The sequence below is a fragment of the Pseudophryne corroboree genome, chromosome 5, assembly GCF_028390025.1.
Source record: "Pseudophryne corroboree isolate aPseCor3 chromosome 5, aPseCor3.hap2, whole genome shotgun sequence".
Classification (NCBI taxonomy): domain Eukaryota; kingdom Metazoa; phylum Chordata; class Amphibia; order Anura; family Myobatrachidae; genus Pseudophryne; species Pseudophryne corroboree.
The window spans coordinates 103,609,096-103,635,606 of record NC_086448.1 but is presented as its reverse complement, the minus strand read 5'-3'; the positions used below and the strand labels follow the sequence as shown (position 1 = coordinate 103,635,606).

Genomic DNA, 26,511 nt, shown 5'->3' with positions numbered 1-26,511 from the left:
GACCAGGGCCGGCTCTACCATTAGGCAGCTTTAGGCGGCAGCTTCTGGAGGGCGGCACTGAATTCATCTGGCAAAAAACGGAAGGATGTCTCTGTATGCTTCCTCCTCCTGTTACACTGCGCTGGCTGCTGCTGTAGTTCTAATCAGGTACAACTGCTGCTATCAGGCTGTACCACATAGTGTCTCATTGCTTTCTCCGTGCTGACACGTGTAGCATCAGGTCATGTGAAGGCACATAAGAGCCGGATGTAACTATGGCTCCTGAGGGACGCCCCCACTGCCGCTCCTCATAGTCCTGATGCACCTCCTCCAGGCCCCTGTATTCAGGCTCTCCAGCAACAAGCAGCACCTGACTACATGTCTGCTCCCGGCAGCGACACTGTAATGCTGCTGCTGCTGCTGCCTGTAAGAGGAACCATGCAAATTCAAAGGGAAAACAAGGAAAAAACTTTTAGGTAAGTAACCCATGGGGGCCTTTGCTGGACCACAGATAGTACAGATCTTACAGCGCATTGGGTGGTTTGCACTTGTAAACAGCACAATAGGGAAAACACAGGCACTGGGGCAAACCAGTACATATGGAGGGGGGGAGGGGGACAGTAATGAACTTACAGATGGAGGAATGGAACCCAATAAGGAGCATACAAATATATGTGACTGTGTGTATATATGTATGTATGTATGTATACACATACAATTAAAGGGATTTAGTTAGAATCCCGGCAGACAGGATGCCGACATACAGAATACCGGCGCCATAATGTTAGTATGCCAGAGAGGGTTAGGCTTAGGCTACGGGGGGAGGGAGGGAGGGTTAGGGGAATTCATCTATCAGAAAATTGAAGGATGTCACTGTATGCGGTCTTCTCCTTTTACACACTGCGCTGGCTGCTGCTGCGGGTCTAATCAGGTGCAGCCACCGCTATCAGGCTGTACCACATAGTGCTTCAGCGCTTCCTCTGTGCCGACATGTGTAACATCAACTCGTGACGGCACATATGAGGCGGATGTTTCTATGGCTCCCGAGGGGCGTCATCATGGCCACTCCTCATAGCCCTCATGCACTTCCTCCAATATACATATATATTATCCTGCCACTCAGCAAAAATTTTAAATTGGCCTCAGTGCCCTATGCAGTTCCTAACACACCAGCTAGCGTGCAGGGCCGGTTCGAGCCCTCTCTGCGCCCCGGGCAGGAAATGGGGGCGTGGCTTAATACAGGGGGCGTGGTCAGTTACGCCCCCTGTACAGTAGTAGCGCCGCTTACATGCTGAGCGGTGCGCGATGACGTCATCGTGCACCGCACAGCAAAAGGTCCTCTCCACGAAGGGAAACTAGACTAGTTCCCTTCATGGAGAGGACCTTTGCTGTGCGGTGCGCGATGACGTCATCGCTCACCGCTCTGCAAAGGTCCTCTCCACGAAGGGAAACTAGACGCGTAGCGTCTAGTTCCCTTCACAGGAGACACAGCCGGGGGACACAGCGGACAGCGGAGGGCACAGCAGTGGCGGATCTTGCCATGGTGTGGCGCCCTCCGGATGGCGCCAGCGCCCTCCGGAAGGCTGCGCCCTGGGCAAAAGTCCTGCTTGCCCGTGGCAAGATCCGCTACTGCTAGCGTGTATACATAGGCAGTAAAAATGTTCGTCACTCAAGGATTTGAAAGTGTAAGTATACTGTAAACACTTTAAAAGTCCCTGAGTGTTGTCCCTTGTCTCTGTATATGTATAATGATGCAGTTCACCCCATCCCATTTAGTTGCCAGCCACCTGCATCTCCCCTCCGGGAGGTGATAACGGGGGGAGAGTGGTTTGCAGGTTAGGGGGCGATAGGTTGAAGCTTTGCCTAGGGTGCAGAGAGACCTTGCACCGGCCCTAACGGAGACAGACAGCAGAGTGATCCACTGTCTAACAAGTATGACAGGAAAGGCTCTGCCTCACCCCACACCACGTCACTGGCCAGAGCCGGCCCTAACCAATATGATGCCCTAGGCAAGATTCCACCTGTGACCCTGCACCCCTTTCCCAGCACCATCACCCCTCACCCATAGCAGTCCTCATTTAGGTGCTCTGACCCCCTATATCTTAAATAGGAACAGTGCGCACATTCGGCGTACAGCCCAAAAATGGGCATGTTTTTGCTGGGAAGTGGCATGGCCACACAATAGTACCCCCAATTCAAATTGTGCCACCCAGTACTGCAACTTTATTTACATTATATCATGCAATAGTGTCCCTTATTCACGATACATCACAGTTGTACCACTTTACCTTATATACGTTACTTCTCACAGTAGTGCCCCTTATTCACATTACATTACACTGAATATCTCTTTATTCACATTATACCATACCATACCATATTGCTCTTTCTTTATTCACATCAGACCACACAGTAGTGCCCTTTCTATATGTTACGCCACACAGGAGAGCACCTTATGCACATAATGCCACACATTAGTAATGCATTTATAGACATAACACCACACAGTAATGCCCCTTACACATATGACACACATTATTATAAACATAATGCACTTTACACATTATGCCAACCATTATTAATGCCTTTATACACATAATGTCCCTTACACATATGCGGCACATTATTAATGCCCTTATACACATAAAGACACACATATGGTCCCTTTCACGTATGCTGCACATTATTAGTGCCCTTATACACATAATGACACACATAGTGCTACTTACACATATGCTGCACATTATTAATGCATTTATACACATGACACACATAATGCCCCTTACACATATGCTGAACACTACTGCACAACCAACCCACCCGCACACAGCACTCACATGGCTACTAACACTGTGACCTCTGCCTCTGCTTGATACAGATGTGTCCTCATACAACTTTCCTCAGTACACCATGCTGCAGGAGATGCCTGGCGTGAGTCAGTTGGCAGCTCTGATAACGTCGAGCACCTTTTTTGACAAAAATGCATCTTATTTGCATTGCTATGTGGTTAGGATGCACAAGCAGCTTCTGCTGATTAAAATGACATGTGGCATGCCTATATTCTGTGTGCGACTGTGGCTGTATCTGCATACGAAATGCTACATTACAGTGATTTCCAGTAACACATTAACGTATCAATTCGTATGCAGATACCGCCAGTCTCACACAGAATATAGGCATGCCGCATATCATTTTAATCAGCAGAAGCTGCTGTGCCCTTAGCCATACCAAATGCCCTAGCCATTTGCCTAGTTTGCTTATGCCTAGGGCCGGCTCTGTCACTGGCATAAGCGTGTATCTAAGTTCACGGCTGCGCACTAGCACTGCCGAGTCAGACTCCACAGTGCTAAGCTTCATTGTTATAAAAGTAGCAGTGATAGAGAGTCACAGGGATCTTCGGCTCAGCTGTCTCTGCACCAGAGCAATGGTGAATTGCTTCGGTGTTTTAGTATACATTGCTGCTGCGAGTTGGATACTACGGCCCTCATTCCGAGTTGATCGCTCGCAAGGCGAATGTAGCAGAGTTACACACGCTAAGCCGCCGCCTACTGGGAGTGAATCTTAGCTTCTTAAATGTGCGACCGATGTATGCGCAATATTGCGATTACAAACGAGTTAGCAGTTTTTGAGTAGCTTCAGACTTACTCTGCCTGTGCGATCAGTTCAGTGCTTTTCGGTCCTGGCTGACGTCATAAACACACCCAGCGTTCGCCCAGGCACACCCACCGTTTCCCCGGCCACTCCTGCGTTTTCTCCGGAAACGGTAGCGTTTCCAGCCACACGCCCCTAAAACGCCGTGTTTCCGCCCAGTAACACCCATTTCCTGTCAATCACAATGCGAACGTCGGAGCGATGAAAAAGCCGTGAGTAAACTTACTTTCTTCATAGTAAAGTTACTTGGCGCAGTCGCAGTGCGAACATTGCGCATGCGCACTAAGAGAATTCTCACTGCGATGCGATGAAAATCTCCGAGCGAACAACTCGGAATGAGGGCCTACATTCGCACAGCCGAATGAATAGGCTCTTAAATCCATTTATTAACAGTGCACTCATATTAGAATAAAGACAGATTTGGAGAAGATCATCCTTATCAACACATTGTAAATTAGTATGAATAGTGCAGAGATTCTGTGTCAGGAAATAATGTGAGAGAAATGTGGTCCTGATTTCTAGACCTCTTGTAACAATCCTTGTAGGGTAAAGCATTGTCCACCAGGGGGCAGAGGACGGGAGAAGTTAGTCTGCAAAAAGGGATGAAAGATTGCTATCCAGTTCTGCTGCAGTTACAGCTAATCTGACTCTAGATTTTATATACACTGTTGTCTCCTGTCCCTCACATCAATGGTAAGCAATTACCACAGGGGCCCCTACAGTCATGTGCTTCCTCTGCAGTTTCAAATCCACTTGCCCTGGGCTATGGTCTTCCTTCTGGGAGTTTCAAACTCGCATAGGCCACACAGACAGTGTGACAACTGTCATGAATCAGTGTTTTTACCTAGTTTACATAGGTATGTAGAAGATTATATTTTATAAGGAGAAAAAGACAACATTTCTTTCAATGTGGGCGAGCAACAGTGTGCAGCCTGCGGGATAGTGGCCTGTGGGACAGTGGTAAATGCGTCCTGTGGGACAGCAGGGAATGTGGCCTGTGGGTCAGCGGGGAATGTGGCCTGTGTGATAGCTGGAAATGCAGCCTGTGAAACAGCGGTGGATGTGACCTGTGGAACATCTGGGAATGCGGCCTGCAAGACAGCGGGGAATGTGGTGTGGGGGATAGTGGGGAATGTGGCCTGTGGGACATCGGGGAATGTGGTGTGGGGAATGTGGCCTGTGGGACATCGGGGAATGTGGCCAGTGGGACATCGGGGAATGTGGCCTGTGGGACATCGAGGAATGTGGCCTGTGGGACAGTGGGGAATGTGGCCTGTGGGACATCGGGGAATGTGGCCTGTGGGACATCGGGGAATGTGGCCTGTGGGACAGTGGAGAATGCGGCCTGCAAGACAGGGGGGAATGTGACCTGCGGGACAGGGGGGAATGTGGCCAGTGGGAATGTGGCCTATGGGACAGTGGGGAATGTGGCCTGTGGGACAGAGGGTGATGTGGGCTGTGGGACAGCGGGGTATTATGCCTTATGGCACAGCGGGGGATGCTTAGATCAGACTCAGTTTGATAAGGAGCTAGGAAGTGATCTATGGCCAATTATACAAATATAAGTTACATGAGCATGTGTTTGTGCAAGGGCGTAGCTAACATAGGTGCAGGGAGTGCCGCTGCTTTGGGGCCCAGAGCTTATAGGGGCCACCTTCCCTGTCACAGGTACATGTGTTATACATTTATCACCATTGGGTGATAACAGGTTTGCCTTCGGACCTACCATATAACTAGTTATGCCCCTGGACCTGCTCATTGTAATGTGGTATAAAATGAACTAGACTGAAGGCATTAACATTTCTCTGACGTCCTAAGTGGATGCTGGGACTCCGAAAGGACCATGGGGAATAGCGGCTCCGCAGGAGACTGGGCACAACTATAAAGAAAGCTTTAGGTCTAACTGGTGTGCACTGGCTCCTCCCACTATGACCCTCCTCCAGACTTCAGTTAGAATCTTGTGCCCGGCTGAGCTGGATGCACACTAGGGGCTCTCCTGAGCTCCTAGAAAGAAAGTATATTTTAGGTTTTTTATTTTACAGTGAGATCTGCTGGCAACAGACTCACTGCAGCGAGGGACTAAGGGGAGAAGAAGCGAACCTACCTAACTGGTGGTAGCTTGGGCTTCTTAGGCTACTGGACACCATTAGCTCCAGAGGGATCGAACACAGGACCCGACCTCGATCGTTCGGTCCCGGAGCCGCGCCGCCGGCCCCCTTACAGAGCCAGAAGCAAGAAGTGTTCCGGAAAATCGGCGGCAGAAGACTTCTGTCTTCAACAAGGTAGCGCACAGCACTGCAGCTGTGCGCCATTGCTCCTCATGCACACCTCACACTCCGGTCACTGATGGGTGCAGGGCGCTGGGGGGGGGGCGCCCTGAGGGCAATATAATACACCTTGGCTGGCAAATCTACACCATATATAGTCAGGAAGGCTATATAGGTGTAAAAATACCCCTGCCAGAATTCCAGAAAAAGCGGGAGAAGTCCGCCGGAAAAGGGGCGGGGCCATCTCCCTCAGCACACTGGCGCCATTTTTCCCTCACAGCTCCGCTGGAAGGACGCTCCCTGGCTCTCCCCTGCAGTGTCAAGCTACATAAGGGTAAAAAAGAGAGGGGGGGCACTAAATTTAGGCGCAGTATATATAGATATAATATAAGCAGCTATAAGGGAAAAAACACTAATTTATAGTGGGATCCCTGTGTTATATAGCGCTCTGGTGTGTGCTGGCATACTCTCTCTCTGTCTCCCCAAAGGGCTTTGTGGGGTCCTGTCCTCTGTCAGAGCATTCCCTGTGTGTATGCGGTGTGTCGGTACGGCTGTGTCGACATGTTTGATGAGGAGGCTTATGTGGAGGCGGAGCAGATGCCGATAAATGTGATGTCACCCCCTGCGGGGTCGACACCTGAGTGGATGGTTCTGTGGAAGGAATTACGCGACAGCGTCGACTCCTTGCATAAAAGGTTTGACGACATACCAAATATGGGACAGCCGGCTTCTCAGCCTGTGCCTGCCCATGCGTCTCAAAAGCCATCAGGGGCTCTAAAACGCCCGCTACCTCAGATGGCAGACACAGATGTCGACACGGATACTGAATCCAGTGTCGACGACGATGAGACTAATGTATCTTCCAATAGGGCCACACGTTATATGATTGAGGCAATGAAAAATGTGTTGCATATTTCTGATGTTACCCCGGGTACCACAAAAAAGGGTATTATGTTTGGAGAGAAAAAACTACCAGTTGTTTTTCCTCCATCTGAGGAATTAAATGAAGTGTGTGAAGAAGCGTGGGCTTCCCCCGATAAGAAACTGGTAATTTCTAAGAGGTTACTAATGGCGTACCCTTTCCCGCCAGAGGATAGGTCATGTTGGGAAACATCCCCTAGGGTGGATAAAGCGCTCACACGCTTGTCAAAGAAGGTGGCACTACCGTCTCCGGATACGGCCGCCCTGAAGGAATCTGCTGATAGAAAGCAGGAGGCTATCCTGAAGTCTATATATACACACACAGGTGTTATACTGAGACCAGCTATTGCTTCAGCATGGATGTGCAGTGCTGCAGCTGCGTGGTCAGATTCCCTGTCGGAAATTATTGATACCCTAGACAGGGACACTATATTGCTAACCGTAGAGCATATTAAAGACGCACTCTTATACATGAGGGATGCACAGAGGGATATTTGCCGGCTGGCATCTAAAATAAGTGCAATGTCCATTTCTGCCAGGAGAGGGTTATGGACTCGGCAGTGGACAGGAGATGCAGATTCTAAAAGGCACATGGAAGTTTTGCCTTATAAGGGTGAGGAGTTGTTCGGGGATGGTCTCTCGGACCTCGTTTCCACAGCAACAGCTGGGAAGTCTACATTTTTACCCCATGTTCCCTCACAGCCAAAGAAAGCACCGTATTATCAGGTACAGTCCTTTCGGCCCAATAAGGGCAAGCGGGATAAAGGTGCGTCCTTTCTGCCCAGAGGCAGAGGTAGAGGGAAAAAGCTGCAGCATACAGCCAGTTCCCAGGAGCAAAAGTCCTCCCCCGCTTCCTCTAAGTCCACAGCATGACGCTGGGGCTCCACAGGCGGAGCCAGGTACGGTGGGGGCCCGTCTCAAAAATTTCAGCGATCAGTGGGCTCGCTCACGGGTGGATCCCTGGATCTTTCAAGTAGTATCTCAGGGGTACAAGCTGGAATTCGAGACGTCTCCCCCCCGCCGTTTCCTCAAATCTGCCTTGCCAACAACTCCCTCAGGCAGGGAGGCAGTATTAGAGGCAATTCACAAGCTGTATTCCCAGCAGGTGATAGTAAAGGTGCCCCTACTTCAACAAGGATGGGGTTACTATTCCACAATGTTTGTGGTACCGAAACCGGACGGTTCGGTGAGACCCATTTTAAATTTGAAATCCTTGAACACATATATAAAAAAATTCAAGTTCAAGATGGAATCGCTCAGGGCGGTTATTGCAAGCCTGGACGAGGGGGATTACATGGTATCACTGGACATCAAGGATGCTTACCTGCATGTCCCCATTTACCATCCTCACCAGGAGTACCTCAGATTTGTGGTACAGGATTGTCATTACCAATTCCAGACGTTGCCGTTCGGTCTATCCACGGCTCCGAGGGTCTTTACCAAGGTAATGGCCGAAATGATGATACTCCTTCGAAAGAAGGGAGTTTTAATTATCCTGTACTTGGACGATCTCCTGATAAAGGCGAGGTCCAGGGAGCAGTTGTTGGTCGGGGTAGCACTATCTCGGGAGGTGCTACAACAGCACGGCTGGATTCTAAATATTCCAAAGTCACAGCTGGTCCCTACGACACGTCTACTGTTCCTGGGGATGGTTCTGGACACAGAACAGAAAAAAGTGTTTCTCCCGGAGGAGAAGGCCAAGGAGCTCCCGGAGGAGAGGCCTCCTAAAACCAAAACAGGTGTCGGTGCATCACTGCACGCGTATCCTGGGAAAGATGGTAGCTTCCTACGAAGCAATTCCATTCGGCAGGTTCCATGCAAGAACCTTTCAGTGGGACCTGTTGGACAAGTGGTCCGGATCGCATCTTCAGATGCATCGGCTGATAACCCTGTCTCCAAGGACCAGGGTGTCTCTGCTGTGGTGGCTGCAGAGTGCTCATCTTCAAGAGGGCCGCAGATTCGGCATACAGGACTGGGTCCTGGTGACCACGGATGCCAGCCTTCGAGGCTGGGGGGCAGTCACACAGGGAAGAAACTTCCAAGGACTATGGTGAAGTCAGGAGACTTCCCTGCACATAAATATTCTGGAGCTGAGGGCCATTTACAATGCCCTAAGTCAGGCAAAACCCCTGCTTCAAAACCAGCCGGTACTGATCCAGTCAGACAACATCACGGCGGTCGCCCATGTAAACCGACAGGGCGGCACGAGAAGCAGGACGGCGATGGCAGAAGCCACAAGGATTCTCCGATGGGCGGAAAATCACGTGTTAGCACTGTCAGCAGTGTTCATTCCGGGAGTGGACAACTGGGAAGCAGACTTCCTCAGCAGGCACGACCTCCACCCGGGAGAGTGGGGACTTCATCCAGAAGTCTTCCAACTGATTGTAAACCGTTGGGAAAGGCCACAGGTGGACATGATGGCGTCCCGCCTAAACAAAAAGCTAGAAAGATATTGCGCCAGGTCAAGAGACCAGCAAGCGATAGCTGTGGACGCTCTAGTGACACCGTGGGTGTACCGTTCGGTTTATGTGTTCCCTCCTCTTCCTCTCATACCAAAGGTACTAAGGATAATAAGGAGAAGAGGAGTAAGAACTATACTCATTGTTCCGGATTGGCCAAGAAGAGCTTGGTACCCGGAACTTTAAGAAATGATCTCTAAGGACCCATGGCCTCTGCCGCTCAGACAGGACCTGCTGCAGCAGGGGCCCTGTCTGTTCCAAGACTTACCGCGGCTGCGTTTGACGGCATGGCGGTTGAACACCGGATCCTGAAGGAAAAGGGCATTCCGGAGGAAGTCATTCCTACGCTGATTAAAGCTAGAAAAGAAGTAACCGCAAACCATTATCACCGCATATGGCGAAAATATGTTGCGTGGTGTGAGGCCAGGAAGGCCCCAACGGAAGAATTTCAGCTGGGCCGTTTCCTGCACTTCCTACAGTCAGGGGTGACTATGGGCCTAAAATTGGGTTCCATTAAGGTCCAGATTTCGGCTCTATCGATTTTCTTCCAGAGAGAACTGGCTTCACTACCTGAAGTTCAAACTTTTGTTAAGGGAGTGCTGCATATTCAGCCCCCTTTTGTGCCTCCAGTGGCACCTTGGGATCTCAACGTGGTGTTGGATTTCCTAAAGTCACATTGGTTTGAGCCACTTAAAACCGTGGAATTGAAGTATCTCACGTGGAAAGTGGTCATGTTGTTGGCCTTGGCTTCGGCCAGGCATGTGTCAGAATTGGCGGCTTTGTCATGTAAAAGCCCTTATCTGATTTTCCATATGGATAGGGCAGAATTGAGGACTCGTCCCCAATTTCTCCCTAAGGTGGTATCAGCCTTTCATCTGAACCAACCTATCGTGGTGCCTGCGGCTACTAAAGACTTGGAGGCTTCCAAGTTGTTGGACGTAGTCAGGGCCCTGAAAATTTATGTTTCCAGGACAGCTGGAGTCAGAAAGACTGACTCGCTATTTATCCTGTATGCGCCCAACAAGTTGGGTGCACCTGCTTCAAAGCAGACTATTGCTCGCTGGATCTGTAGTACGATTCAGCTTGCACATTCTGCGGCTGGACTGCCGCATCCTAAATCAGTGAAAGCCCATTCCACGAGGAAGGTGGGCTCTTCTTGGGCGGCTGCCCGAGGGGTCTTGGCTCTACAACTTTGCCGAGCAGCTACTTGGTCGGGGTCAAACACATTTGCTAAATTCTACAAGTTTGACACCCTGGCTGAGGAGGACCTAGAGTTTTCCCATTCGGTGCTGCAGAGTAATCCGCACTCTCCCGCCCGTTTGGGAGCTTTGGTATAATCCCCATGGTCCTTACGGAGTCCCAGCATCCACTTAGGACGTCAGAGAAAATAAGAATTTACTCACCGGTAATTCTATTTCTCGTAGTCCGTAGTGGATGCTGGGCGCCCATCCCAAGTGCGGATTGTCTGCAATACTTGTATATAGTTATTGTTTAACTAAAGGGTTATTGTTGAGCCATCTGTTGAGAGGCTCAGTTGTTGTCATACTGTTAACTGGGTATTGTATCACGAGTTATACGGTGTGATTGGTGTGGCTGGTATGAGTCTTACCCGGGATTCTAAATCCTTCCTTATTGTGTCAGCTCTTCCGGGCACAGTATCCTAACTGAAGTGTGGAGGAGGGTCATAGTGGGAGGAGCCAGTGCACACCAGTTAGACCTAAAGCTTTCTTTATAGTTGTGCCCAGTCTCCTGCGGAGCCGCTATTCCCCATGGTCCTTACGGAGTCCCAGCATCCACTACGGACTACGAGAAATAGAATTACCGGTGAGTAAATTCTTATTTTTACATAATATGAACTTGGGCACTGTAATATAGCATGATATGAACTGGGAACACTGTATGTGATAATGTGAGTTGGTGATACTGTATTGCATGATGTGCACTGGCGGCCCTACAATGTGACATAATGTGAACTAGGGCACTACTATGAGGAATAACATTAAGACACTACTATGGTTCAGAAAATGAACAAGGGCACTATTATGGGGCATGAAATTAACAATTCCAGTGGTCGCTCTAATCATTGGGGCATGGCTCCCTCAAAATGTTGCTATGGGGCCCACAAAGTTCTGGCTACGCCCCTGTGTTTGTGCATGGCATATTACATATATTATGTGGGGATTTATGTTCCCATACAAGCGCTTTCAGTCAGTGGTACTGTATACTCACTTTTGCTTCTCTCCTCCAGGTATAATTTATTTATTGTCTTGTATCCTGTTGGTGTAGCTGGTGAACTCTTAACAATTTATGCTGCTTTGCCATATGTGCGGAAGACCGGGATGTACTCTCTGAGACTTCCTAACAAATACAATGTTTCCTTCGACTACTACTACTTCCTGATCGCTGTCATGTGTTCCTATATACCACGTGAGTCATTCCGTGTCCCATTCTTCTCTCCATGCAATATAGCACATGCCGCCCTACAAACAACACTCTGCATCCTTTCCATATGAAATGTCAGTTATAGAAGTACAGGTTGAGTATCCCATATCCAAATATTCCGAAATACGGAATATTCCGAAATACGGACTTTTTTGAGTGAGAGTGAGATAGTGAAACCTTTGTTTTCTGATTTCTCAATGTACACAAACTTTGTTTAATACACAAAGTTATTAAAAATATTGTATTAACTGACCTTCAGGCTGTGTGTATAAGGTGTATATGAAACTTTAATGAATTGTGTGCATGTACACACATTTTGATTGATGCACAAAATTATAAAAAATATTGGATAAAATTACCATCAGGCTGTGTGTATAAGGTGTATATGAAACATACATGCATTCTGTGCTTAGACTTGGGTCCCATCACCATGATATCTCATTATGGTATGCAATTATTCCAAAATACGGAAAAATCCGATATCCAAAATACCTCTGGTCCCAAGCATTTTGGATAAGGGATACTCAACCTGTAATAAAAACACAAATATATGAACATAGAAAAAAAAAAGGGGGAAATCCTGTAACTGGGGCATAAACCAGCGTCCAAACGGGTGTGGTATAGACGATCTACAGTATTTAGGTCGACACCAAATGGTCAACATACAATAGGCTGACAGGTATAAAACGTTGACAGGGGTTAAGGCGATAGATATAAAAGGTCGACATAACAATGTTTGACACACAAATGGTCGACTCAAGTTTTTTTCAGTTTTTTGGGTCAACTCTTGTATGTTTGTTAATATGTGACCTCCATCAGTAGAAACGTAGATCCTCACAGGCGCACTTCGCTCTCCACGCTTCTGTTAGGATATTATTCTCAGTCGTAGTTCACATGGATAGTTAATCAAGCAAATGTTGGGAAAACACGTAAAAAAAAAAAAAAAAAAATTGTCAGCCATTTGTGTGTCGACCATTGTTATGTCGACCTTTTGTACCTGTCGACCTTAAGCACTGGCAACCGTTCATGTGTCAACCTTTTGTATCTGTCAACCTATTGCATGTCGACCACATAGTGTCGACCTATTGTGTTACAGCCTATACACTGCCTATCATTCGGAGACTGTCCAAACACACACTGGCGGGGTAGCTAGAGTCCCGATACGTGCCCCTGGTTTCATAGCTGCTATCAATATCCATGCACACTTGCACCAGTTGAATCTCTTGCACCTACAATAGAGCAGGCATAAATGCACGCTGATGGTGACTAGTAACAATATGAAACAAAAAGTGAGTGAAATCAATATGTGGCGCTCCTTAAGGTATCTATGCCAGTGCAACAAACTATAGCATGTATCAAATAATAACAGGATTGTTTTCAGCAGTATACAGTACATTCCTGAATTCCACTTGTGTTTTCAGCATATCTGAGATAGATTCCTCTGTATTTTCAAGCGGACTCCTTCTCCTAATCAATTTCCTCTCCAAACGACCATAGAATAGAGGAAATGAAGGCAGGATAGTGCAAAAACGTTTTTTTTTTTAATGCAACAAGACAACACATAAAAACTCCATAAAATCCAATCCCATAGAAAATGACACACGGGCAACAAAGAGAACCCCAGCAGGTATGGGTGATGTAATTACCAGACGTTATGGGAACCTTGCGAGTCCCCAAAATCGCATAGATGTCACAATAGTCCAGGAAGTCTCCCGGGTTTAAGGCTCCCTGGATGCGGCAATTCCTTCCTCCAAATACCGTTTGGATGATCTCCCGTGCCCCACCAATGCGTTTCAGGTCTGTTCCAGACCCTTTTTCAAGGTGTTTTAGCTTTACCTGGATGTTCCCAAGGATATTCACTTCTTTGGCTCCCTTGAAGGTAGTATCTCTGCCTGGCTCCAGTGAGGCCACTTCTGATAGTGGGCTTAGGACAGGTGAACGGTGTCCGCCGGCAGAATTCCCGTACAAGCCACTACAAGCGCTATGCGGAACTGTACAGGATCAGTGAGATCTGTGATCTACGTGTTCACCTGGGATAGACTTCGTCAGGAATACAGATCCGCAATTCCTTCCTCCAAATACCGTTTGGATGATCTCCCGTGCCTCACCAACGCGTATCAGGTCTGTTCCAGACCCTTTTTCAAGGTGTTTTAGCTTTACCTGGATGTTCCCAAGGATATTCACTTCTTTGGCTCCCTTGAAGGTAGTATCTCTGCCTGGCTCCAGTGAGGCCACTTCTGATAGTGGGCTTAGGACAGGTGAACGGTGTCCGCCGGCAGAACTCCCGTACAAGCCACTACAAGCGCTATGCGGCACTGTACAGGATCAGTGAGATCTGTGATCTACGTGTTCACCTGGGATAGACTTCGTACAGGATCAGTGAGATCTGTGATCTACGTGTTCACCTGGGATAGACTTGTCAGGAATACAGATCTGTACGCGTTGGTGGGGCACGGGAGATCATCCAAACGGCATTTGGAGGAAGGAATTGCCGCATCCAGGGAGCCTTAAACCCGGGAGACTTCCTGGACTATTGTGACATCTATGCGATTTTGGGGACTCGCAAGGTTCCCATAACGTCTGGTAATTACATCACCCATACCTGCTGGGGTTCTCTTTGTTGCCCGTGTGTCATTTTCTATGGGATTGGATTTTATGGAGTTTTTATGTGTTGTCTTGTTGCATTAAAAAAAAAACGTTTTTGCACTATCCTGCCTTCATTTCCTCTATTCTATGGTCGTTTGGAGAGGAAATTGATTAGGAGAAGGAGTCCGCTTGAAAATACAGAGGAATCTATCTCAGATATGCTGAAAACACAAGTGGAATTCAGGAATGTACTGTATACTGCTGATAACAATCCTGTTATTATTTGATACATGCTATAGTTTGTTGCACTGGCATAGATACCTTAAGGAGCGCCACATATTGATTTCACTCACTTTTTGTTCCATATTGTTACTGTTCTCTGGGGGAGAGGGAGACGCCCACATTGTGTGATTTCTATTGAGGCTGCACCCTTCCATTTGCGCACCAGATAAATACCAGTTCCTTTTTTTGCATCTGGTGACTAGTAACAACTCAGGAGCACGCACAGGTGCACATTGCTCGTCATATTAGGGGTGAATATAAGTACACATTTTTGAATGTATATAATGAGCAAAATATCTCAAACTAACAGCTCAGCTTCAATCTCATTATTTCTGCCCAGTGGGAAAACTCTTTTAAGAAGCCATGAATTTAGCAGCAGCCACTTTCTTTTGTATTAATAATAGCTCCAGGGGGATTCGCTTCTAGAGGCAATGGCCCCTGACTTGGCTTTCCTACCTCATTCATCTTATATTATATGCATACATACAGACGTAGTCAGAGTGATCACACACCTGGAGTTGTGGAAAGATCACTGAGGCCGATAAAAGAAGTAAAATACACCGCACTATCTCCAAGTAACGTAAAGCCTCCTAAGCAAAAGTTATACCCCTTTAACAACGCCAGCATATAACATGGGTTATTGCACATGAACGTGCATAACCCGTGTTGCTGGTTGGTGTAAAAGGGCAGAGTTCGAATAATCCAGTTCGAGTTACCCGGTATTCCAACTCGGGTAGTTTGCAGGGTTGAAAGCGTTTTTAATCCAGCAAACTGTGCTGTGTAAACGGGAGCCGGGTCGCATCGACCCGGCTTCCCGTTTGCAGAGAATGTACGGGCTACGCTTGGAGATCATGTGATCTCCAAGCGCCATCCCCGCCGTGTCATCGGCGCCGTCACCAACATGGCAATATGCCAGGTTGAAGACTGCAGTGTAAAAGGGGCCTGAAGCGGGTCGCAGCCGGGTAGCACTTGTGTCAGGCTCCCAGCTGCGACCGACAGTAGTTGGTCTAAAAGCGGTATTACACTAAGGGAGAGGTGTAATGACCCTGCAGAAAACATAAAGGCTTTGCAGGTAATAAGTTGTAAATTTTGTATGAGTTTAAACTTGCCAGAAATCACAGTGAGATCACGGTGACTTTCCATTCAAAGTCGCCAGAGGTTATAAAAGGTGATTCAAAGATTTGAATGAAAATTGACGATGCGTTTCAGCGATTTGTGGCAAGTAAGACAGGACAGACTCATCAGAAACTGAAACGCGCCAGAAAAAGATTTGGCCAGAGAGATTGCATCTTGCATTCTCAGCTATCTGTCTAGGAAGACCATAATAATGAGCCACATTTAACAAATATATTACTGTGTCACTAATTATTACTCAAGGGCCATGATTATTTATTTATGGCCTCAATTAACATAAAAATATTATTATTATTTTTTAAAACATTATTGTACCAATAATAAATATAATCAATAAATTAAATAATTATGACCAATCAAGATAGTTATTATTTTTGGGCCCTTTAAGTGAGTATTAAGCAGTGACAAAAGTAGTATTTATGTTCTGTCCGGACAGATAGCATAAACAGCATGCAATTTGAGTCTCATTGGCCAGAGGGAAATCTTTTATCCTGCAAATTTGTCCAGTGATTTCCTGGCGAGTTTACAAGTTGTAGACTATTACATTTGGCGACTTGTTGGTTTGACGTAAAAAAAAATTGGAGCGCCAACTTGCATGCATTCAAGAGTAGATCCTTATGCTACTGTGAGGATCTGCTGTGAGAATCTGCAAGCGGAAAGCCACCCACTGATTTTTACTTTTTACGCCAACCGCTACAACCTTGGCCTCTGTGCCAGTCCCATGCTAGGAGCAAGAGATCCATAAGAAACATGCGTCCCTTCTCTGTATGCATGGCCAGATTAAGGGAGGGGCAATATGGGCAGCCGTCCTGGGGCCCCCACAGATTAGGGTCCCCCACACTGCATTGTCAATTGTGTGGGATTCGGACTCGGAGTCTGTCTCTCTCCGGCAGCTCAGCTGTTTAGTAACAGCGACCGCCGAGGAGCTGCTGCTGCAGTCTCCCGGGGATAAAGATGGGAAAGTGGTGCTCTGGGCGTGCTGTGCTGCTCCGTGATGTGAGGTGAGTGCTGCAGAATCAGCGTAGCCCACAGCCGCTTATACTGAGTGGCTGTGAGGGGAGTTGTGGTGGTGCAGTGCCACCTGTACTATGGGGGTTGGAGAGAGGCTTGTAGGTGTTGGCTATGCTGGGGGAATCGGAATTGCTGCCTATACTGGGGAGGGGAGGGGGGGTGCAGTGCTCCATGTACTCTGCAGAAGACCCCGGGACCTGTCAGGGACACTCCAGTCGGGTTAGGAGGCAGTTTCCTTGAGCCCTTCATCCCACAATGTCCTCCTTGAGCCTCACACTGCCCTCCTGGGAACCCCTCAGTGTGTGTGTGTGTGTGTGTGTCGTGCACGGGGGTTGGGGAGGGGGCAGTTGATCTTGGCCAGCCATATTAGCACTAGTGGTCCCCACTGCCTCTGTTGCCCTGCCCCCCCCCTCCAGCCTTAATCCGGCCCTGTCTGTATGCATGACTCAGAACATCACGGAGCATTACATACACATCTATGACACTCCTACAAATCAGGACAGTCCCTTGTCGAAGCCCAGTTCCTGCCCCGAAACGCCCATTTCTTAGGAAGATAAATCCAGCCAACTTCAGTCCAACCCAGAATAAGAGAAAAGCAGCAATGCATAAATTCATGTATGCGCTTGTGGGGTTCGCTTAAACTCGCCATTTGCGGTCATGCACGGAGATCTGTTCACTCACAATCAGCACTTTTGCTATAGTCGCATTCTAATACATAAGATGACTTGAAACTCAACAGTTTATCCAAATCAGAGGCTATAACATTCTCCCGAGATCACTGTCTTATTAATTCCTCCTCCTCCTCCTCCTCCTCCTCCTCATCATCATCATCCTCCTCCTCCTCCTCCTCCTCCTCCTCATCCTCCTCCTCCTCATCATCATCCTCCTCCTCCTCCACCTCCTCCTCCTCCTCCTCCTCCTCCTCCTCATCATCATCATCCTCCTCCTCCTCCTCCTCCTCCACATCCTCCTCCTCATCATCATCATCATCATCATCATCATCCTCCTCCTCATCATCATCATCATCATCATCATCATCCTCTTCCTCTTCCTCTTCCTCTTCCTCTTCCTCTTCCTCTTCCTCTTCCTCTTCCTCTTCCTCTTCCTCTTCCTCTTCCTCTTCCTCTTCCTCTTCCTCCTCCTCCTCCTCTTCCTCTTCCTCCTCCTCTTCCTCTTCCTCTTCCTCTTCCTCCTCCTCCTCCTCCTCATCACCCTCATCCTCCCCCCCTCCCCCAAGGGATCCCATTACACAGTACATACTCAAATGAGTAAACAAGAAAACAGCACTTACAGTTCAAGACAATATAGGACAGGTATAGAAAACCCGGGGTTAGGTGCCATCAAAGGTAGTATGGGGTATAAGTAAGATGGTGTAAGTAAGAAAAGGAAAGGCACATGAGGAAAGAAGTCCCGCTCTTGTGAGCTTATCATTTCAACATGTACTACAGTATATTAAAAAAGTCTCTATTTATATTACTAATATTACCAAATAACATTATTGTATAGCTCATGTTTTTCATTTTAGTGTTCCCCCAGCTATATTTCCATATGCTTCGTCAGCGAAGAAAAGTTCTGCACGGAGAAGTCTTTGTTGAAAAGGACGATTAACACAAGACAGACACACAATCTATAGGAGCTTCTTACTGAAGGAATCTATCATTGGCAGAGCCATTTGCTGCAAGGACCTGCTGGTTTAAAATCCTGGATAACCTCGTACTCCATAAAATAGCAAAATTGTGGGATTATCATTGCCATCTGCGTGTCTTTTGATCCCTCATTCTGTGTACACAACTTTTTTTTTTTATAGGTAAATATCAAGACCGACATTGACTCATGTTTTCATTGGGTTTTTAAGGTGCATTGTGATCTTTTTATAGAGAGAATGAAGACAAAAATGGAACAACAACAATATGAAGTGTATCTTGTTTACTTTGCGTACTGTGTATAATGATCATCACTCCGTGCATACCAAACAGATATATATATTATTAACCGCACATATTTGATACATTTGTATCATGATCATGGTAAGGGACATTTGTGTGCCACGTAGAAAATTTCGGGGGATATTTATCAAAGCTTGGAGAGAGACAAAGCGGAGAGAGATAAAGTACCATCCAATCATGTTTTTGAAAAATGACAGGAGCTTATTGGTTGGATCAATCCTGCTTCTGCTAAAAATCGTGTGTGAAAATCCGCCCAGAAAGGTAGAAGACGCCCACTGATGCAATCGCAAAATTGCGATGCATATGCAGAAATAACTACCATCTACAATTGCGGTTGACTCAGGGCTACTCAGAAAAAGGAGAATGCAGTCACACCGGCGCCATGTAATCCATTGCAACTGATGTCAGATACACAGCCCGAAATTGGCAATGATCTGCCCGCTTTCTTCCAACCACTCCCCACAAGCGCCGTTTTAGGACCTAGAAGCGGTCACTTCCTGTCAATCAAAGATCGCATTTCACCAAATTGCAAGTGCAATAAGGCCTTTGTACACACTTCTTGTATATTTATCTGGGTACAGTGCTTAGTGGTGCAGTGTTTTGGGTGCTTTAAACAGGGTCTACACACAATTTTTAAGGTAAATCAAACAAATGGAGTTTTACTTACAACAATCAGCATTAAATGAAAAACAACAAAACAACCGAGCCCTGACTTGGGACTTCTTCTCCCCTCTCTATAACCGGCAGTTAGTAGTCTCACTTAAAGTCTCAGGGGGTGTTTCGAATGGGGACAGGCCGGGACCGTTTTCAGGGCGGCTGCGTGACGTCACACGAAGCCGCTCTGAAAAAGAAAATGGCGGCAGACCGCCTGACAGCACAGCCAGGCTGCGCTGCCGGGGATCAACCTTAGTTCCGATGCGTCTGCAATCTAATTGCTGACGCATCGGGAGGCAGCCTCACACATGCTGGGCGGCCTTGCCCTGTGCTGTGCAGCCCCCAGAATGTGAGGAGATGAACGCAGATCTGGTTGCATACGCAGCGATCTGTGGAGGTCATTCAGATCTGATCACTGGGCTGCGGTTTTTGCTGTCCTGCGTTCAGATAGTCGCCGCCTACAGTGGGAGTGTATTTTCGCTGTGCAAGTGTGCGATGCTATGTGTACGCCGAGCTGCTAAAATTCTGTGTGCAGTCTCTGCGCAGCCCAGGACTTACTCCTCCAGTGCAATAGAATCAGGCTGATCGGGGCCGGAGCTGACGTCAGACACCCTCTCTGAAAACTATTGGGCGTGCCTGCGTTTTCCCAAACACTCCCAGTAAACGGTCAGTTACCACCCACAAACGGCTTCCTCCTGTCAATCACCTTGCGAACGCCTGTGCAAACAGATTTTTCGCACCATCCCGTCGCTGACTGACGATACCCATTGTTGTTGTCCGACGCACGTGTGCATTGCTGTGCATATGCATGCGCTGTTATGACCTTGACCTGGTCGCCCGCTGGGCGAAAACGCACAGCAGCGATCGGATCTGAATCACCCCCTGTGTCCATCTCTGAATAATGTCCTCAGTCCTGTCTCTCACAGGTAGGGCACCTTCGTGCCTTCTAAAAGTCCTCCCTGTCTCCTGCAGGTTTGGACACCAACTTCTGGCCTTCTCAGACTCAAGGCCCACTGGCCTGGCTTCTTCTCAGCAACATAATCACAGATCTGTACTCTTTCCAGCTTCCTGCAGGTTTAGACACTGGCTTCCCGGCACACTGGGCTCTTTGACTGCCACCGCAGCCTGATTTTGTAGCAGAAGCACCTAGAAGCTGCCCTGTGGAGGCACTCAGATAGTCTAGGTGGGGACTGCAGTCAGAGCCCAGTGTGCCTGGAGGCCAGGTGGGGCTAGGAAGCCAGCATTCTTACCTGCAGGAGGCAGGGAGAACCTTATACCTTTGAGACTGTATTTGTGAAGTGGTGGCAGCCAAGCTTAATATACCGCACACATAGTCCACAGCGCTTTTACAGAGAATATTTGGCAATTCACATCAATCCCTGCCCCAGTGGAGCTTACAATCTATATTACCTGCCACATGTACACGCACACACATGTGGTAGGTAATATTTGGGAGCTAATTAACCTACCAGAATACTTTTGGATTGTGGGAGGAAACTGGAGTACCTAGAGAAAACTCATACAAACACGGGGAGAATATACAAACTCCACACAGTTAGGGTCATGGTGGGAATGGAACCCATGACCTCAGTGCTGTGAGGCAGTAATGCTAACCATTACACCATCCGTACTGCCCAATATATATATATTATTTAGAAGGTGCCACAAGGATTGTGTAGCGTGGAACTGATATGTCACGTTAGTTTAGTTTAGTGCTGAGAAGTTATCAGTTCCACATAAATACATAATTAGTGTGTAATTAGCATAATTATGTGGGGAATACAATATGGAGAATGTCCTGCATGTATAATATTACAATCGATTGAGGATACTGGTAGACAGAATAGGGAGAATCAGGCAGAGTAGAAGAGGGAAGAAACTGCAGATTTATGAGGAGGATTCGTAGGATAGAAAGAAAAAAAAATACTTTTAAGGGCACATTTGAAGGATGGGAAGCTTGGTGAAAGTCCCTACTGTACACAGGGAGAAGAAGGGGGGACCAAGTACAGACAACCTGAGAGATGAAGTGGAGGGGAGGTAGAGGATGCTGTAGACATTCAGCTTGTTGGACATATACTGTAGGAGGCAAACCAGGAGAGAATGCAGTCATGGAGCCTAATAGAGCAATAGGTTTAAAGGAGGGGGTGGTCAACTGTATCAAATGCTGCTGTAAGGCCAAGGAGTATAAAAATAGGGAGTTGTCCCTTGGATTTGGCTGTGGGGAGGTTGTATGTGACCTTGACTACTGCCATTTTGGAGGAATGAAAAAACCTGAAAGCCAGACTGCAGTGAGTTAAGGAAGGGGGTGAGGTGGTTGTATACCATCCATTCAAGGAGCTTGGAGGCAGGGATGGGACATTAGTTATCAAACTGGCAGGCAGGGTTAGATGAATGGGAGGAGATGACAGCCTTGAAATAGGACTATGTAGCAAGTGAGAGATCAGAGCAATAGGATGAGAGAATGTACTTAAAGTGGAAGAAGTAAGCAAGAGCGTGCCTCTTGGAGAAAGCAAGCCAGGGCAGAGGGTAAGGGTTGGGGAGTGGGTCGACATTGATTGATGACAGTAGCATAGCAAAAGAGTGGTATGGTCTAAAGTACAGGCAGCTGAATGTCAGAGAGAGAGAATGAAAAGAAAACCATAAGGGCGGACAAGCAAAATAAATAATAAAACTAACAATGGGAAGTATAAATGAGAGCGTAGAAGCTGGGGCACAGGTCTATACAGATCCAGGGTCTGTGGCTGAGCCAACGCCTGGAGCAACAGCTAGCGATGAAATATTCAGAAGGGAAATGTCCATGTTTGAAAGCAGCTCCTTGTAGCTTTTTGTTGATTATTTTTAGCCTTTGGCTCGCCAGAAGGATTTGTGTCTTCGTTTCTAGTGTTGTGACTCACATCCTAATGGCAATTGTAACATATTGGAGAAACTTAATCCAGAATCATTAGTAAATGCAGTATGGGTACATTTGAAAACCAAATCAGATGTATATTTACAGAATGAATGGTTGACGGTCTATTCAAGGCTGGTGATAGGTCAGAACTTTTATACCGTATTGCTCAGTTGGATTTTCCTTCATTTTCACTTGTTCCTGAAGATGGCATTATCCTTACATAATGGCCTGTATTCAGTCTCCAAGCAACACGTTTCATCTTTTAATCTGAATCAAATTATATTTTAGACCAGATAAAGACTACAATGAAATGTTAATATCAGCAGGAATTCCTAATTATAGCTAAGTTAGTATAGAAAAGAGGAATCAATGCTGGCAATGCTGTTTAATGTACAGTATCTTACAGTCCTTCTAAAGTAAACTTGTTTTTTAAATTTTTATGTTCTAATTAAAGTATATATATATATATATATATATATATATATATACTAGGTGATTCATCGCGCCCTACGGGCGCCCTTCACACCATCGTAAGGGGCTACGCCCCTTTAACCCCTGCACACCCTTGTGGCGTGCAATATTTTTATTATATGGAGTATTACATCTAATCATAATTGTGTGAGTGGTTAAATACTGCACGGACAAAGGGCGTGCAATGGTTAAGGGGTCGAAGCCCCTTGCAATGGCGTGAACAGTGCACGCAGAGCCTGATAAATCACCTAGTAGGTGCTTTGGTTGGGGGAGTGGCGGGTGCGGGGAAGATGCGGATGGGACCCTGGGGTGCCGCAGGAGGGGTGGTTGCGGTGGTGCCGCAGGTGGGGGAGGGGCTGGTGCGGTAGTGCCACAGGTGGGGGAGGGTGCGTGGGTGCCACGGGTGGTGGTCCCGAGCCAATGCGGGTGGGAGGGAGCAGTTGCGGGGTATACAGTGTCTGTGTATACTGTATATATGTGTGACTGTGTATGTGTGTAATGTATGTACAGTATGTGTGTGTGTGTGTGTGTGTTTGTATATATATGTGTCTGTTGTGTGTGTGTGTGTATGTGTGACTGCTGCATAATGTGTGTAAGCGTCACTGGTACAGGGGGCGTGACGTGTGTAAGCGACACTGGTATAGGGGGCGTTACATGTGTAAGCAGCACTGCTACAGGGGGCGTTACGTGTGTAAGCGGCACTGGTACAGAGGGCGTTACGTGTATAAGCGTCACTGCTACAGGGGGTGTTACTTGTGTAAGCGTCACTGGTACAGGGGGGGCGTGACATGTGTAAGCGTCACTGGTTCAGGGGGCATTACATGTGTAAGCGTCTCTGGTACAGGGGGCATTACATGTGTAAGTGTCTCTACTACAGGGGTCATTATGTGCGCTGTGCGTTTGTAAAGTATGCGAGGGTGCAAATTTATCGTTTGTAGGGGGGCGGCGAACACTCTAGCAACGGGCCTGACTGCACACCCACTGCACTGCACAGCACTGTCACCTTTTACATTGATTCAGCGTCCATACATTACCCTCCGCGATATCACCCTCTCTATCCGCTACATTAACCATCTCAGGGCTTCCAGGCCGTCAGGCCAGGCACTGTGTTGCGGATGCGGAGTCAGGACCTCTGGGGATCTGGGTGTGGCTGTGGCGGGGAGGCACTTCTGTGACATCACACGCAGAGCAGGCTCCGGGGCTCAGAGAGTATGCGGCGCAGGGAGGCCTATGAAAGCCTTCTGCTGTGCCGCTTTCATACACATCTATGCTGGTGGCCGCAGCAGCTTTTGTTCCACCTGCGGCACATCTAGGGAGTGGGGATTGTTGATGCCGGAGGGGGCAGGTGGACTGGCAGCAGGACATTGGTGGTCATTCCGAGTTGATCGCTCGCTAGCAGTTTTTAGCAGCCGTGCAAACGCTATGCCGCTGCCCACTGGGAGTGTATTTTAGCTTAGCAGAAGTGGGAACGAAGGGATCGGAGAGCGGCTACAAACATATTTTGTGCAGTTTCAGAGTAGCTTCAGGCCTACTCGGCGCTTACGATCACTTCAGACCATTCAGTTCCTGATTTGACGTCATGAAGACACCCTGCGTTCGCCCAGCCAGTCCTGCGTTTTTCCGAACACTCCCTGAAAACGGTCAGTTGACACCCAGAAACGCCCTCTTCCTGTCAATCACTCTGCGGTTGCCTGTGCGACTGAAAAGCATCGCTAGACCCTGTGTAAAACTACATTGTTCGTTGTAATAGTACGCCGCACATGTGCATTGCGCTGCATACGCATGCGCAGAAGTGCCTAGTTTTTGTCTGATCGCTGCACAGTGAATGAATGCAGCTAGCGATCAACTTGGAATGACCCCCATTGGATGCTGCAGTAAAAGTGTTTTGTTTTCCCTATCTACAGTGCAGAGACTTGCTGCAGATGCAGTGGCATACCCTCCAGCTGCACCTTTTTGGCAGGTACAGTCCCTTTTTTATTATGGTCTGTACCGATTTTTGACTCTCCAAGCTTCCATTGAAAGTATATGAAAAGGGGTGTGGCCAAAAATAGCGGAATTTGAGATCATACATAAACCTATATTGCAGGCTGATTCTGGTACCAATTGGTATGAAAAATTAAACGGGCAATTGCAAATTTATAAGCGTGTCCTTATTAAATTTAAGGCACAGAAACGCAGCAAGGTTGATGGTGACTATGACAACCATAATGTTTATAAATGGACTGATTTATCTACCCGCTATGCACACAAACAGCCGTTTTTTTCGTCGCAGACGCTATAGAGAGCGAGATTTGGAAACATCACATGAGCATACCCCCACGTCCAGCGAGTCTGACTCCGCCAGTCAATCAATACAAGCGGGACGCCCTTTAGGGGCCTCTATCCGTACTCCGGTCAAGGACAAAAGAGAGCTAGGCGTACGCCTACAAGAAGGAGCAAACAATGGCAGAGGCAGAGGCAGAGTGGGGAGGCCACCCAAACAACAGAGACGCTAATAGTGAATTTATCCGACTATGAACTTTCTGCTGTGGAACATCGTGTGCTATCAAGGGGTTTATCCTTCATCCCTGCATGCAAACAGGATCCATTTGAATGGCAGATTGAGAAATACCGGTTACAGCATTAGCTCAAGCTCAAGGAATATTTCAATAAACAGCCTACCACCATGGAACGCCCTGAAATACCAGCTAAGCTACAAAAGATTTTGCCCAAATCTAAATTTGAGCCCCAATCTCACAAAGCGTCCATAAAGACATTTGCACGCCTTCTTGATCAACAAACCAGTGCTCACATGTCTCATGATCAACCGATCCGTTATAATCTAACTAAAGCAGAAAATGAAGCGCTACGTCATCTATCTGTTATGATTCTGATACTCAGGTCAGGGGTGATCTTATACGGTAGGACCTGAATACTAGAACGTAATGCTGGGAAAGGGGAATGGAAAGGGAATAGCCCCTGGCACCCTATCTCCGTTGTCTCGCCCGTGCTGTCAGTACACTCTTGCGAGACTATGGTTGCTTGGGCCCATGGCAGCCGCGTTTGAAGGGCGGATTATGTCTGCCCAACTCCGATGCCCCCTCAGGTCTTAATGAGAGACAAAGAGTGAACCGAGACAGGGTGATAACAAGGGGCCCTCTAACTGAACAACGAAGCCAGGGGCTACTAACAAAGCTGAAACTAAAGTATGCGCGGATTTCCGCCAGGGAAAAGAACAACAAAGGAAATGCTGTCCACACGCCGACACAATACTTTTGTGTATCGGCGGTGACAGCATAAGCAGAACCCTCTGCAAAACACCAGTGACAGATATAACCAAGGAATACAGCGGCCTAGGCCGACGGACGCGGCAGAGCCGCTACTCACGGAACCGGTACAAATACTGGCAAACGGACAGGAACCCCCAACGCTGCCGACACAGACTCTCAGAACTGGAGGACAGGCAGAATCCCAAACGACAGACCGGTGGACACCAAGAAGCCAGAAACTCGACCAGGCATAGGCAAAGCCACAGGACTTCTGGACAGGAACGCTTCACGGCAGGACACGGGATCAGACACGGGAATCGACACAGGGACTGACACAGGAATCGACACAGGAAGCAGCTAGACAGACACTGCTAGACTGGAGCTCAGGAACTGGCAGGAACAAGCTCAGAACTCAAGCAGACTGGAAACTTAGAAATATCACCAGCGTCTGTGAATTGCACTCAGCCAGCATATAACAGAGAGGCCTAATTAATTATGTCATGCAGCTGCCCTGTTGCATGACTCCAAACTGACAAGATGCAATTAGCAGCCAGGTGAGGCTGAACACAT

At 47.6% G+C, this 26,511-nt stretch overlaps 1 protein-coding gene across 3 annotated transcripts in view; it reads left to right on the top strand.

The window, feature by feature from the left end:
• The window catches only part of HACD1 (3-hydroxyacyl-CoA dehydratase 1), a 195,393-nt gene extending 176,752 nt beyond the window's left edge, over positions 1-18,641 (top strand). For all 3 annotated transcript variants that reach the window (XM_063921533.1, XM_063921534.1, XM_063921535.1), the window contains exons 6-7: positions 11,526-11,704; positions 18,258-18,641. In XM_063921533.1, the coding sequence (XP_063777603.1) occupies positions 11,526-11,704; positions 18,258-18,340 (262 nt within the window). In that variant the 3' untranslated portion in view covers positions 18,341-18,641. The remainder of the gene's footprint in view (positions 1-11,525; positions 11,705-18,257) is intronic.
• Positions 18,642-26,511: the final 7,870 nt, after the last annotated feature.